Raw genomic sequence first — 16,561 nt, forward strand, 5'->3', positions numbered from 1 at the left:
TTCCAGGAGGAATTTCAGCAGAACTTCCTGCAGAATTACCTGGAGGAATTCCTGGAGGAATCTCTGGGGGCATCCCTGGAGGAGTTCCTGGAGGACTACTGAAGGATTCCAGGAGAGATTCCTGTAGGAATTCCAGAAGGAATTCCAGGAGAGACTCCTGTAGGAATCCCTGGCGTAATCCCTGGAGGAATTCCTGGAGGAATCTCTGGGGGAATACCTGGAGGAATCCTTGGAGAAATCCCTGCAGGAATTCTTGAAGATAATCCTGAAGAAAATCCTGAAGGATTCCTTGAAGAACTATCAGCATGAGCATGAGATTACCATACAATTCGTAGTTGCTACTCCGTTACTGACCAGAACAGCCAATATTGCACAGGGAACCAAAAGGAAGGGGTCTTGCTTTCCATCCATTTTGAAGATTCAAAACTTTATATTGTCAGTACCGGCGCCGGCCACGTCCTTACGGTCATCGAGGAAGGGGAGGAATGTTAGTGTGACATCCGTTGCTACTAAATAGAGACCGTGTGTACCTCCGCATCCCCACGTTTGTCACAGGAAGAATGGTTGTTAGTGGGAAGAGATAGATAGTTTCATAGATCTGGATTCACATTGGTAAGTGGTGCGAGCTATACAATCCTTGATATGAAGGAATCTCCCAAATAAATTTGAAAAAAAACGTAATTGGCGAATCAATTCCCACAGGAACTGCCGCAGTCGTTTTCAGAAGAACTGCGAAAGATGTTTCTAAAGTAATTATTAAACAAAGGGTTTGGCTTCGAAAAAAAAACAAAGTTTCCGGCACAAAGCAATTCGCAAACAAATTCTCTATGAAATTTCCGAATGAATTCCTACAAGAATTTCCGAAGAAACTTTGAATATATTTTTAAAAAGATCAATATATGTATACGATGGAATTTCTAGAAGAAAATAATTACAGTGTATCAAACAATTGTCCGTACAGCATTTTTTTGGTCAAAGTCATTTTTCATTCAATTGATCATAACTTTTTTATACATCAATCAAATATGCTGAAATTTTGATCAATCATGCACCACATATCAAAGTTCCATTGGTAAAACTTTGAGCGAGATCGAATAAGTTTTCTGAAAGTTATAGAACTTTTAGTAAATTTATTTTTGAACACATTTTTAAAACATTATATCTCAATATGTACTCGATGAAACTTTTTCATTTTTTTCTGTGATACAGCTTATACCTTGGGCTGTCATATGCTGCTTTATTTGAGGTTTTATATTCACTACAAAAAATATAAAAAATCTGTATATGTTTAGAATGTCATTAGGAAATTATCATTTTTTGATCAATAAAAGTGTCAAGTGCTTTCAACGTTCTTAAATTCTTCTAATGTAATATTTTTATACAGGACCTACTAAACTACATATGAAGAGTAGGTCCTATGTAGTTTTCGTTCAGTAAATGCACTTTTATTGATGGAAAACGTTTGGCAGATTAAATGTGCAAAATATGGTAAATTTTTAAACAGCGTCAACTACATAAGCACACTTTTCATATTTTTGAAGCGAATATAAAACCTCAAAAGTAGCTGCATACGCAACGGCCTAAGTTGCGGAATAAATTTAATGCTGATTGAACTTTTATAGATATTTCAGAAATATTACTGCAATAAATTACCAAAGGCATTACCAAATAAGTCAACAAACAAATTTTCGAAGTAGTTCCAAAGGAATTTCTGAAAAAAAAATTAACAAAGATTTCTAAGAAACTCATTGTGATTGTAGCAAAACTTACCAAAGGAATAACCGGAGAAAACCCTAGATTTTTTTTCGTAGTTGCTACTCCGTGATTGATTAGGAGCTCTTCCCTGGGGTTCTTTCTCAGATTTTCTCGGAATTTTTCCGGAGTGATCCGAGATTCTTTTTCAGAATTTTTTCTAAAGTTTCTTATGGAATTTCTCTAGAGGTTACCCTCGTGTATTATCCCGAATCTTTGGTATTTCTTACAAAGTTTTTCTTAAGACTTTTTGTCTGTCTCTCATAAGACATCTGACTCAGGCTTTTCTAGTATTTTCATGGTAGTTTTACTTGAGGATTCAAATACGATTTTTTTTTCAAAATTCTTCGCGGGATCTTCCGGAAGTTTTTTAAATTTCTTTCGGATTTTTGTCTTTCTCGTACACCAAGGTGTACCGAAAGGCTATATGTTCACTCCAAAAATGAAAATTTGATAGAGTCTCCGGAGGGGTCAAGTCTTATATACCAATCGACTCAGCTCGACGAATTGAGGTGATGTCTGTGTGTGTGTATAAATGTGTGTGTATGTATGTGTGTGCGTATGTGCGTGTGTGTGTGTGTATGTGTGTGTGTGTGTATGTGTACAAAAAAAAAACTCACATCACTTTTTGGCAGTAAACCTCCACCGATTTTAATGACCGACGGTTCATTCGACGCGGAATCTGGTCCCATTGTTTCCTATTGAAAATGGTTCGGATCGGTCCAGCCGTTCCGGAGTTATGGCCATTTAGGTGTTCCGGACCGGTACCCCAGGAAGGGGCCAGATATGAAAGTGTTACATACCCATGCATGCGACCCATCAAACCGCGGCATTTTCGATAACCTGATGAACAGTAAGCAGCAAAATAGTTTCAGACTATATTTGAACCGGTAATGTTCCGGAACCGGTTCCTGGTGCGCCTCCGGAAGTGGCCAAATATAAAAGTAAACTAAACACATACATGCGACACATCAAATAGCGGCTTTTTCGATAAACAGATAAACGGTAGGCAGCAAAATTGTTTCAGACCATATCTGAACCGGTAGTGTTCCAGAACCGGTTCCGCGTGTCCCGCTGGAAGTGGCCAATTAAAAAAGTGATCCAAACCCAGGCATGTGGCACATCTAAGAGCTGCTTTTTCGATAACCAGATGAACGGTAAGTTGGAAAATAGTTCCAGACTATATCTGAACCGGTTGTGTTCCGGAATCGGGCCCAAGTGTTCCACCGGAAGTGGCCAATTAGGAAACTGAGCCAAACCCAGGCATGCGGCACATCAAATAGCGAGTTTTTAGATAATCAGGTGAATGTTTAGCAGGAATCTCTATAGATTAACGGCTACGCAGTCTTAGGGTTCAAAAAAACGAGTTTTATTATTCACCCGACGTTTCGACACGGGGATAGTGTCTTCCTCAGGGGGAAAATAAATATTAACGTTTTCCCCCTGAGGAAGACACTATCCCCGTGTCGAAACGTCGGGTGAATAATAAAACTCGTTTTTTGAACCCTAAGACTGCGTAGCCGTTAATCTATAGAGTCAAGATTACAGTCGATTCCCAACAGCAGTTTAGCAGGAAAATAGTTTCAGACCATATCTGAACCGATTGTGTTCCAGAACCGGTTCTAGGAGTCCCGCCGGAAGTGGCACATTAAGAAAGTGAACCAAACCCATGCCTGTGACACATCAAATAGCGGCTTTTTCGATAACCAGATGAACGGTAAGCAGGAAAATAGTTTCGGATAATATCTGAAACGTTAGTGCTCCAGAACCGGTTCCAGGTGTCCCGCCGGAAGTGATCAATTAAAGAACTAAACCAAACTCATGCATATGACACATCAAATAGCGGCTTTTTCGATAACCAGATGAACGGTGAAGTACTGTTTGCAGTTCGGAAGGAATTTCTCACCCTATCTTAATGCATGGGAAATTCCTTGCCTGAATCACTCAAGAAATCGTTTTTCTTCGATTGCAGTACGCAGTTGAGAAGAAATGACAGTTCCAATGGTAGTCATAATAGAAAGTTTCTGCCAGGAATCGGTCAAGAAATTTCTTGAGCGATTCCTTTCGAACATGAAACTGGGCTTTTAGCAGGAAAATAGTTTCAGATCATATCTGAACCGCTTATACTGACGGAGTCGAAGTGGTGAATCCAGCTGAAGGCATCTGATGCAGACCGAAGAATAGCAGGTCGAAAAGCGTCACGCCAAACAAGCTGCTTCCGTTATTTGTCAACGATAATTGCCAATAAATCCAGATAATAAGATATCTGAACCGGTTGTTGCGGGAGGTGCTCGATACCACCGACTCTTTCAGCAGAAATTAGACAGGTATTTGTCATGATCAGCTACATAGCTGCAAACTCATATTTATTAAATTATAAATTCAAATATACAATAATTAACTTACGAATTCGTTGATAAAACTAGGGAGCACGATTTGCTCATTTACTGAAGGTACCTTCTCGCTAGCTACTAAATGTCTTTACTGAACTACTGCACAATAATGTCACTTTGCATCTTTGCGTAACACCGGTTGTGTTCCGGAACTGGCTCCAGGTGTCCCGGAGATAAACGGTCAGCAAGAAAATAGTCTCTGACCACACCTAAGATTATCGGCAATCTTGATTGCTTCACTGAAATTACGAAAGTGAAAATTTAAATTTTATCGCATCAATCCCCTTTTGCGTTTAAAATTGCTGCGCCCAATTTTGATGCAACTGGTTGGTTAAATGGAATGGGTTTCATTCTCGTGTTTGCCTTTTTTTCGACAAATTTTATAAGAATCTTATATTCAACGATAATAAAATATAGACTGAAGTATGCAGAAATAAATTATCGAATTGTCTTGATAATGATCGGCATCCAGTGCTAGTGAAGGCGGTCAAGCAGTCAACTGAGAGTATAATAAGTTTCCAAATTTGATTATGGCTTTGATGAAACTCTTGCTTTTCTGAATACGGCTGACACAAATTTCGATATTCTCCTATGTTAACCCCTCCCCCTCTTGGAAAATTTTAGTCGGAATTCAACATTTTGAGGAAGGGCACAAAGAAATGAATCAAGAAATTCTTAAATTTTAAGGTGAAAAAGAGTCCTCCATAAAATTTCTCAACAAATCGCTTAACTAGATTTTGCTTAATTGATTGGGTATTTTTTCATCAAATACATTTATTATTTATCATCTCTCCATTGGCAAGTCAACGAGCACTGTGACAAAAGAAAGAGAAAGGGATTTGTTATGTTCTAGAGTATCCTCAGGATTCAGGAACACTTTGGCTAACGTCGACGGAAAAATACTGATTACTTATTCGACGAGAAAGGCACTATCACCACTAGGTGGATTAATCTGGGTTTTTTTATTTTCTTCTGAAATTTCTCGTGGAAACCTCTAAAAGAAATTTGAGAAACATCCCGAGTGGATTTTTTTCCTGAGTACTTCTTGAGTATTTTAGAGAATTCACCCCATGCTTCATAGATTTTTTTTTGACGATTACGAATCATAGTTCAAACGGAACTTGTTCACCTGATTAAACATCATGAGAACATGTTACTGTCATGAAATGCGAATATTCATTAAAAAAAATTCTTTGCTGCGTTGATTCCTAGAATAATTGTTGTCTGATGCGATAAAAACTTGTACGAAGATATTTTCAATTCCCGCGCGTAGGTTGAAATCATTTAAGAATATATCGCATACCCCCAGTTCGATCCCATTCTTCGATGTGGGACATCTCTATGGGATAAGGGCGAACTCGGTCTTGGACAGTTCTTTCTTCTGCCACTTGGTATCTATAAGACGGAGACGGGCGGACGAAAGGGACCAACATCTATCTCATCGCCACCATCCGATTCCGATAAGCATAAAGTATATTTGACACCAATTTTCTGCCATTTCTTTCCTTTTTCTTTTCAGATGTTGGAAGCGTCTTTGTACATTGCGGAGAACTTGCCGGAGGGAGCCGACGGACTGTGGGCGTTGGTTCACTGCGACATGTGGTGTGCCCTTGGCGAGCTGGAGTGGATCCCGTTCCCGGTCATGAGGAAGTCCTTCGATATCAATGTGCTGGGTGAGATATGCTATTTTTAGTGCCTTAAAATGGACGCCATTTTCCATAAATAGACAATTTGAATACGTTTTGACGTTTCGACACGTAATTGTTAATAGTTGAACATGTATGTGCTTTTGGTATTACTTTTGAGCCAATTGCATTGGAACAAAGGAAAGAGAGTAGTGTGCGGTAGTTCTAGTTCGGCAGCAGCAAAGCATCGCGCGCTGGCTTTGCTAGATTTTTGCGGTTTTTTCTCTTTTCTCTGCGGGGCTCCGACGACGGGATGCCAAGCAGTCAGTAGTGTGCGGTAGTTCTAGTTCGGCAGCAGCAAAGCATCGCGCGCTGGCTTTGCTAGATTTTTGCGACTTTTTCTCTTTTCTCTGCGAGTTCCGACGACGGGATGCCAAGCAGTCAGTAGTGTGCGGTAGTTCTAGTTCGGCAGCAGCAAAGCATCGCGCGCTGGCTTTGCTAGATTTTTGCGGTTTTTTCTCTTTTCTCTGCGGGGCTCCGACGACGGGATGCCAAGCAGTCAGTAGTGTGCGGTAGTTCTAGTTTGGCAGCAGCAAAGCATCGCGCGCTGGCTTTGCTAGATTTTTGCGAGTTTTTCTCTTTTCTCTGTGAGCTCCGACGACGGGATGCCAAGCAGTCAGTAGTGTGCGGTAGTTCTAGTTCGGCAGCAGCAAAGCATCGCGCGCTGGCTTTGCTAGATTTTTGCGAGTTTTTCTCTTTTCTCTGCGAGTTCCGACGACGGGACGCCAAGCAGTCAGTAGTGTGCGGTAGTTCTAGTTCGGCAGCAGCAAAGCATCGCGCGCTGGCTTTGCTAGATTTTTGCGGTTTTTTCTCTTTTCTCTGCGGGGCTCCGACGACGGGACGCCAAGCAGTCAGTAGTGTGCGGTAGTTCTAGTTCGGCAGCAGCAAAGCATCGCGCGCTGGCTTTGAAAAGTGTACAGGCCGCGTTTTCATTCGGTCGTCGTCGTCGTCGTCGTCTATTTGACTGCTCATCTTCGTACGGGGCGATTTATGATACGATAAATGCAACATCAACATTTTTTGCGATTTTAGTCAACAGACATTGAAATGTTCGTCACGTCAAGTGTCGGCCCAAGTTCCAAAGCCACGTTGGTTCAAATCACTTTATTTTCTCTTTCGTTAATTTTCGCACTTCGAAAACAATCTGAATGGTTCGTCATTTTCGATGTCGGCATGTGTTTTGTTTTAGTCCAAATGAAAATAAGTGGTTTGATATTAATAGGGTTGCATGAATCACTCCACTTACCAAAGTGAACTCATATCATGCGCCCTTTCCCCTCCCCACTAACAAAAAGTCCTTCCCATGACAGACGTGGAGACGCAGAGGTGATCTCGGTCTTTAGTAAGCAACGCACGTCATAATAACATTCCTTTCCTTCCTCGATGACCGTAAGGACGTGGCCGGCGCCGTTATTGACCTAATAAAGTTTGGAATTCTCGAAGATGCACATTGTGGACGGTAAGCTACTCCCAAGCTCCGTCTGTTGGTTCCTTGTGCAACTTCGATTGTTCTGGTCAATCACGGAGTAGCAACTACGAATAGTACGGTCATCTATGCTCATGCTCATGCTCAATTGCATTGGAACAAAGGAAAGAGGGGTTTTCAGAACACAAACATGACCCAATGAATGTTCGTTATCTTCCAAAATACATTGAATTACAATTCGCATTACGCCAATTTCAATGGGAAGCAAAGCCAAAGTCCTTATGGACTATTAAAAATTGCGGTTAGTGTCAAATTAATAACAGAGCTTAGAGAGACTTAACTGTAGTTTCGGCGTTTTTAAAAAACTACGACTGCGCCACTTCAGATTCAGCTGAAGACTCTTTCTTCTGTATTGTGCAAATCAGTTTTTATAAACTAACACTTCCCGATCGATCATGATTATTCCTGATCTAACCTAACTGAACTTGAACTTGAAAAATATGTTGCGCCACAGCTATGACGATGATTCTACGTCGTATGATGTGCGTGCGGGAGGGTGTTTATGTTTGGTGCGATTCGGCTGCAATGGTGCTCCGGCGAATGAATGTTTATGTTGACTCATGATGATTGCGTCTCAGGCTTGGATAGCGAAAGTGGCTTATTGACGAATATCGGCATGATCGGTGGTAACGGTTTAATTGTGGTCAGTGGAAACGGGTTGCTCGTAACTTGTAAACTGATGATGATTAACCTGGGCTTGTTAGGGGAATATGTATCTGTAAGTAAAAAGAAAATCGTGTTAAGTACTGTTCCTTTGAATTCCGCTAAGAATTTGCATCCTTTGATAGATACGTATTTCGACCTCAACTGTAAGGTCATCTTCAGTGTCTTGTACTTGAGTCGAGTCAAGTACAAGACACTGAAGACGACCTTACAGTTGAGGTTGAAATACGTATCTGTCAAAGGATGTAAATTCTTAGTGGAATTCAAAAGAACAGTGCTTAAAACGATTTTCTTTTTTTTTTACTTGTAGTATACTGTTTGAAATTATATTACTTTGATTCCTTTTCCCCTGACTTCCTTCGAAGAACATTCGTATGAATAATCAAACTTTCATCTTCCATCCCAACAGGAGCCTCCCGTCTGTCGCAGATCATGCTGCCGTTGATTCGCCGGGCCAAGGGCCGTGTGGTGTTCCTCTCGTCGGCCATCGCTCATATCCCATCGCCGGTTCGCGGAATCCAGTGTGCCACCCAAGCGGCCATCGAAGGCCTGGCGTCCTGTTTGCGCCACGAACTGAAGACCCGTGCCGTCAATGTGTCGATCGTTTGTGCCAGCGAGTTTTCGTCCGGTGATGCCTGGCTCGACGATACCAAGATGATGGACCAAGCCAAAGCCATGTGGGAACAGCTGAGCGACGAGCAGAAATCGGAGTACGGAGAGGACTACTTCGAGACGGCCATCCGCTCGCTGGAAAAGTACACCAATACGGTGAGTGAAGTGTCTTTGACGATCAATCCCATAAATTCACTGAGTCTTGTAAGTTTCCTAAGTGTTGTGTGTATTCCAATTGATACTTAAGGCGAAACTGGATCCATTTCCTCACTTTTTGGTTTTTGATTTTTTTTATAAAATAACGAAAAATATTTTCCACTACAAAAAAAAATCAGAAGATACCTTGATCCATACTCTACATGTGTACGAAAACCGATTTTGAAAATATTGCTTCGTTATAGAAAAGTCAAAAACCAAAAATTGAGGAAAAGCTTCCAGTTTCGCCTTAAAGGTAAACATTAGAAAACTATCTGGAAAAACGGACCGCCTGTTCTGGTGGTAAGAGTCCACCAACAGGTGACCCCTAATTCATGGTGTGAGGCGGCTTTATGCTTGCCGTGCCTAGGAATGAATGGCTAGGGGGGTCTAATAAAAACCTAACCGCAAACGGAGCCTGTGGAGTACCAGGGCGTCCTCCACAGTATGTTACCCTTACTGCGCTAAACGGAGCAATGCTGCAGTGGACCTTGTGTTTCTCCGAGACAATCGGCTGATCTTCTTTAGTCTCACTTGAGGCTAAATAAGGGCAGGACAAGGGGCCTGTAACACTAAACTTTTTCGACTTTTTCCAAAGATGTCCAGTCGAGTCAAGTACAAGACACTGAAGACGACCTTACAGTTGAGGTCGAAATACGTATCTGTCAAAAGATGCAAATTCTTAGTGGAATTCAAAGGAACAGTACTTATCGCGATTTTCTTTTTATTTATTTGTTTTTAAATGTTGTTTAGCCATTTTTTCATTTCTTGATTTAAATTGGTGAACACACATAATGTTTGCCCACATACAAACAGACGTGACTCTTAAAGGAAATTCATCAAAAACTTTTGCCTGGTGTCTTTTTCATGAGCACACTGCCACCTCTTGGTAAATATAACCGCGCGAGACACTGTCGGCCATGATGGATTTCGATTTGACGTTTGCAAACACGCACACTACTACACAAATCGCCTGTAATTTTCGTTTGCATCATTCAGCAACGTATACACTGGCAAACGTCAAAGCGATTGAACACTATCACCTCTGGTAGATGGACCGCGCAAATCAAATAAAATTTGAATTGATCGTTAAATGCATGTACCAAACCGTTTTGAAAAGTGTTACGTCTGTTTGTTGGTGGTTTGCCTTACAATCAATCTTCTTACAAAACTAAGTTCAAACCCTCTGTCGCAACGATTTCAGGGTGCATACTACACATATCATACATATATAGTAGTTTCTATACGAAATCAACATTGCTTCAAAGATTTTGTAATTGTATTGATGTACTGGACTCAGAAATCGAGTGCGAACTTTTTCCCCACTGTTGAGGTTTTAACAAAGTCCCTTTCTGCAAGAAGCACTAGCATTTTATTGTTTGTTCGGGTGCACCTCACGAACTACTATAGAATAACGATTCTCCAACATCAAGAGGTTATGAGATTCTTCTTCTTCCTGTTACTACAAATTCTTATTCCAAAAGGTCCAAAAATTCTATCAAATCCCATAGAAACATTTTTTTCGCATATCTCTGCCAAACCATAACGAAATCGTTCTAATTTATATTGACGAGTAACTGACCTGAGTATGTGTCGAACCCATACAGATTTATGTTGGTTTTTAACTTGTGTTCAGAAAAGGACCCACTGCGAACTTTTGCCCCGCATTACTCTACAACCTCTTTTTTAAATCGCTGAGAAATGATAGTTTTAATGGGAATTCTTTGATGAGTATCCCAAAGAACCTCTGAATTTTCTAACAGAATTACTGCAAGATTTTGAACCCTTAGAGTCACATATTAAGGAAGGGACCATATAGCTGAAGCGTAAACGCGAGTGTATCCATTGAAACCATGCTAATGGCGATTTATAGTTGGCCACAATGAATTTCCTTGACTTTATTGGGCATCGAGTATTTGCGCGTCCATCAAACAATGCACAAATTCAAATGGTCATTGAGGAAGTTATAATATCTTTAAAAGTTCTGATTAAGCTGAGATTCAGGCGTTGTCCTAGTTTTGGCGTTTTGCCAAAAAAAAAAAGAAGACCAGAGCGTAGCCAGCTTTTTTCTACACACATAATCGTGGTGCTGGAAGCAGTGGCAGTTTTCTGGAAAATAAGGAATTTTTCTTTACTCGTAAATTGTTTCTTTTGTTTTTTTTTCTTTTTTAATATCTACAAAACTATCGTAACAAATCAGAGAACTCTTTTAGAAATAACGAACTCTTTTTAGGACTTACTGGAATTTGTTTTCAGTAATTAATCATCTAATTTATCTATGCTTATGAGCAATCTTGGAATAGCCTGAATCTTGAGGAATTTCTTGGAGGTATTTCCGGAGAACTTTTAAATGATGAAATTCTTGGAAAAATCTCGGAATTCACCAGAAGAAATTTCTGGACGAATAGATGAAATGTATTCAAAAAGAAATGTCTGGAGGAATTCAAGAAAAACTTCCCAGAGAAACTCGATGCGCATTTTCTAGAGATATTTCAACAGGAAACCCTGGGAGAATTTCGAAAAAGTCTTCATTGGGCGAATAACTGAAGAATTTCTTGAAGAAATGACTCAAAGCGCTTCTAGCATGTAAGTACTTGTATGTTTGAAGTAAGTCACAGTGACTATAAAAGAATAACAGGATGCAAGGATGGGAACACTCACTTGCAAAGAGTTACACTCACTTGCTATTTCCTCAGCTCAGAAGCGTGCAATCAAAAAAAGATGTATGGACGACTTTTGCATTGTGGTTTTGTCTAAAACTTTGCCGAATAGAGTAGGGGTCGAACACACATACCAAAGTCGTGAGGGAGCGGCGAAGGCAACTCTCCACGAGGTGAATGTAAATTACACTCACCTCGTGGAGAGTTGCTTTTACAGTTCTGTCATGGCTTAGGTATGCGTGTGCGACCCCTCCTCTATTCGGCAAAGTTTTAGACAAAACAACAATGCAAAAGTCGTCCATACATCGTTTCTTGATTGCACGCTTCTGAGCTGAGGAAATAGCAAGTGAGTGTAACTCTTTGAAACTGAGTGTTCCCATCCCTGACAGGATGTATTCCTGTAGAACCAACAGAAAGAATTTCTAACGAATCTTCTTTGCAGGAGCTTCAGGGGTATTCTTGAAGGAATTCATGGATGGGTTCCTGAATAAATCTGGGGATGAAATCGTTAAAGATTCCTAGGAGATAATTGAAGGAATTCCTAGAGAAATCCTTAGAGGAATTCCTGCAGGTAAGCCTGGGGTAAACCCTGTAGGAATTCCTGGGGGAATTTTAGAAAGTATACCTGGGAGAATCTCAGGATGAAATCCTGGAGGAATCCTTGGAAATTTCTGAAAAAATCCTTTGAGGAATCCCGGAAGGAATTCCTAGACAAATTTCAAATCCCTTAAGAATCCTTAGAAGAATTCTCGGAGAAATCCCAAGAGGAATTCCCTGAAACTCCTGAAGGAAACCCTGGAAGAGTTCCCAGAGGTATCCCTGGAAAAATTGCTGAAGAAATTCCTGAAAGGATTTTTTCAGGAATACCTGGTGGACCTCCTGGGAAATTGCTGTAGGAATTTCCAATGGAATTTTTGGGAGAAATTCCTGGAGGAATTCGTGAAGATATACATGTGGTAATTCCTGAAGGTATTTTTGGAGGAATTCCTGGAGGAATCTCCGGTGAAATGCCCGAATGAAATCCTGGAAGAATGCCTGGAGGAAAACCTTAAATAATTCCTGGATAAATTCGGAGAGGAATCTTGTAGAAAAGCCTGAATAAATTTCTGGTGGATTCCCTATAGAAATCTCTGGAGGAGCTCCAGGAGGAATTCCTAAAATAATACCAGGAGGAATTCCTGAAGGGATGTCTAGAAAAATTCCTGGATCAATTTCTGGGGAAATTCTTGAAGGAATTCCTGAAAAAATACCTGGGATAATTCCAGAATATATTCTTGGTGGAATTCCTGGAGGAGTCCCTGGAGAAATGCTTGGATGGGATCCGACAGGAATGCCTGGAGGAAAACCTTTAATAATTCCTGGATAAGTTTCGGCAGAAGAATTCATGGCGAAATTCTTAAAGGTATTCCTGAAGGAGTCCCTGAATGAAATCCTGGAGGAATGCCTAGATGAATCCCTGGAGGAAATTCTATAAAAACCCCTGGAGGTATTCCTGAAAGAATTCCCTGGAGACATGCCTGTAAGATTTCGTGGAGGAATCTCTAGAGAAATTCCTTGAGAAATCTTCAGAGGAATTCATGTAGAAATGTCTGCATAAATTTCATGAGGAATCCTTGGATATATCTCTAAAGAAATCCCTGGAGGAACTCCGGTAGGATTTTCTTAAAGAATCACTGAAGAACTTTTGAGAAGAAACCATGGAGAAATTCCTGAATAAACACTGAAAAAAGTCTGGATGTATTCCTAGAGGAGTGCCTGGTGCTGGTGCAATCCCTAGAGGAATTCCTTAAGGTATCTCTAGAAAAAATCCTGAATTCCTGGAGAAATCCCTAGAGAAATTCCTGCGGGTATGTCTGGAGTAAATTATGTAGGAATCCCTGGAGGAATTTCAGAACATATTTGGAGGAATCCATGGATGAATTGTTGGAGGAATCATTAGAGCAATTATGGAAAGAATGCCTTAATTCCTCAATTGAGCAATTTATGAAGATATCGGTAGAGGAATCCCGGGAGGAATTCCTTGAGAAATTTCTGGAGGATTCATAGGAAGAATTTCTGGACGAATTCCTGGAGCAACCCCTGAATTCTGAAGGAATAATTGGAGGATTTCCTGAAGGCATGAAAAAATACTGGTAGAATCTCTAGAGAAAATCTGGGAGGGACCTCTGGAAGAATTCCCGGAACAATCCCTAGATGAATTCATAGAGAAATCCCTGGATGAATTCGTGAAGGAATTCCTGCAGGAATACCTGGAATAAACCCTGGAAGAATCCCTGGAGGGATTTCAGGAGAAAATCATGGAGGATACCCTGCAGAAGTTATTTATTTATTTATTTATTTTTAACTTTCATTTTTGTAAGAGGTAAAAACCCTTTTGAGTGATTTCTAAATTTACATGTTAAAATCGTTCTCAAAGAGGCATAAAACCCTTACCTCTTTTCAAAGTACATAATGATACATTGTAAAAACATCCCTGCTAAAATGCCAGGATGAAATCCTGGAGCAAACCCTGCAAGAAATCCTGAAAAAAACTCTAGATGAATTTTTGGATGATTCCCTAGAGAAATTCTGAGAGGGATCCCTGGAGAAATTTCTGAAAAAAAAACCTTCCAAGTAACCAAAAGTTCAGATAAGAGGGTACTTTATAAGCTAAGCAGCTTGTAAGAGGTTGCTCTAACTGTTACGTTTTCTCTTTCTGGCAGCAAAATGGCAAGACATTTCTGTCTAGTGGAGACGTGGGGTTAAGCAGCTAGAAAGTTCCGTTCGGAGCTTTATCTCAACTTTGCGAAACTTGCAAGTGCATTTTGTCATGGGAAGCGGAACTTTTGGTTATTTGGGCTCTTGAGAAATCCTGAAGGAATCGTTATGGATTTTTTTAGAGAAACTCTTGGAAGAATCCCTGTGGGAATTCTTGGAAAAACCCCTGGAAGAATTCCAGGAAAATTTTTGAAGGAATTCCTTGTGGAATTTCTGGAGAAATCCGTGAAATAATACCTGCAGAAATTTCTGGAGGAATCCCTGGAGGAGAAATTGCTGGATAAATTCCTGGAGGAAACACTGGAAGATTTCTCGCAGGAATTTCTGGTTAAATTCCTGATGAAATTCTAGAGGAAATTCCTGAATGAATTTCTGAAGGAATCTCGCGATGACTTCTTGGAGAAATTTCTGGAGGAATTGCTGTATGAATTTTCAAAGGAATTCCCGGATCAATTTCTGGAGAAATTCCTGGGGTAGTTCCTTGCGATATTCTTGGTGGAATTACTAAAGGAGTTCTTGGAGAAATGCCTGGATAAAATCCTGGAGGAATACCTTGAATAATTCCTAGAAAAAATCCTGGTGGAATTTCTGAATGAATCCTTGGAGGATTTCCTGGAGAAATTGCCGCAGTAATTTCCGAAGGAATTTCAGGATCAATTTCTGGAGGAATTTCTGGAGAAATTTCAATAGAAATTCCTGGAGGAACTCCAGGTATCAATTCCTGGAGGCATTTCTGGAGAAATTTAAATAGAAATTCCTGGAGGAACTCCAGTGGAGGAACTCCAGGAGGAATTCCTACAAGAATCCCTTGAAGAATTCCTAGAGCAATCCCTAGAGGATTTCCCAGAGGAATTCCTGAAGGAATGCCTGGAGGAACCCCGGGAGAAATTCCTGGAAACACGCCTGTAAGAATGCCTGAAGAAATCTCTAGAGAAATTCATTGAGAAATCTCCAGAGGAATTCCTGGAAGAATTCCTGCATAAATTTCATGAGGAATCCCTAGAGAAACCCCTGGAGGAATTCCTGGAAGGTTTTCTTAAAAAATCACTGGAGTCAGGAATTCCTGAAATAACTTCTGGTGGAATTCCTTTGAGGAATTTCTGAAGGAATCCCAGGACGAATATTTGATGAAATCCAAGGATCAATTTCTTAAGAAATTCCAGGCGGAGTTTATGAATAAATCCTAGGAATAAGTACTGAAGAAATCGCAGAAATTCTTGAAGAAATCCTGATATAATCCTAGAAAGAATACGTAGAAGAACTCTTGGAGGAATCCCTGTATCAGTTTCTAATGAAACTCCAGGAGGAATCTCGGAATCTACCCCAAGAGTAATTCTTAAGGGACTCCTGGAGCTCCTGGAGGAAGTCTTGGATTAATTCCTCGAGAAGTTTCTGAAAGTATTGCAGGAGGAATTACTGAAGGATCTCAAGAAGTGTTCTTGGAAGCATTTTGAAAATAAGTTGTTCCGGAAGTAGTTCTTCAAAATAATCACAGAAAGAATTTCCTGGTGAATCCCTGGAGGAATTCTTGGACGAATTTCTGAAGAAACTCCATGAGGAATCCAGAAAAGCAAGCCTTAGGGTATCTCAGGATAGGAAGAATCACTGGTTTCTAATTCTTGGAAGAATTTCTGCAGGAATGCCTGGATAAAAAAAATATTGAAGGACTAATTGGATGGACTCCTAAAGGATATAATGTACAAAATGTTGATTTAATTCCTGGATTAATTTTTGAATAATCTCTAGTAAAATTTTCTGAAAGAATTTCTGGAAAAAATCCTGCAGAAATATTTAGAATTTCTCAAATGGAATTATTGGAGCAATCTCAAGCGGAGTTCTGGAAGGATTATATGGAGAAATCCCTGGAGAAATCTCTGAAGTAATACCTTAAATAATCTCTAGGGAAATTCCTGAAGAAAACCGCGAAACAATCCCTGGAGGAACCTCTAAAGATATCCCAGGACAAATCCCCGAAGATATATCTGGTGGAATCCTTAGATAAATTCTTGAAGGAATCTCTGGAGGAATCCATGATTAAATCACTACAAAATTCCTGGAGGAATTGCTCCTACTCATATTGTTTACGGAACTATAGCAACAAATCTAAAACAATAATTTTAATTAATCAAAAACTGCGATGCCGATTTGCATATTCACATATCGGGAGACCATGCCGGTTAAAAGTCATCTCAAGCCAGGTCCCCCCTGGGCCCCCTCCAGAAAAAAATCCTAGCTATGCCAATGAACACGACTTGGATGAAGTGTTGGCGATGGGATCCACCGCTCGGTATTCGGCCAGCCCAACTTGTGGATAGTACGCTAACATACAGAACTCGAGATGGAACCAAAGAGAAACCT

General features: G+C 40.3%; 1 protein-coding gene across 2 annotated transcripts in view; it reads left to right on the plus strand.

The window, feature by feature from the left end:
• LOC109401984 (D-beta-hydroxybutyrate dehydrogenase, mitochondrial-like) overlaps window positions 1–8,747 on the plus strand; it is a gene marked incomplete at its 3' end in the record, with an annotated part of 357,759 nt that extends 349,012 nt beyond the window's left edge. For both annotated transcript variants that reach the window (XM_062855206.1, XM_062855207.1), the window contains 2 exon segments: window positions 5,665–5,818; window positions 8,389–8,747. In XM_062855206.1, the coding sequence (XP_062711190.1) occupies window positions 5,665–5,818; window positions 8,389–8,747 (513 nt within the window).
• Between the last annotated feature and the right edge of the window lie 7,814 nt (window positions 8,748–16,561).

Source organism: Aedes albopictus, chromosome 3 (assembly GCF_035046485.1).
Source record: "Aedes albopictus strain Foshan chromosome 3, AalbF5, whole genome shotgun sequence".
NCBI classification, from domain to species: Eukaryota; Metazoa; Arthropoda; class Insecta; order Diptera; family Culicidae; genus Aedes; species Aedes albopictus.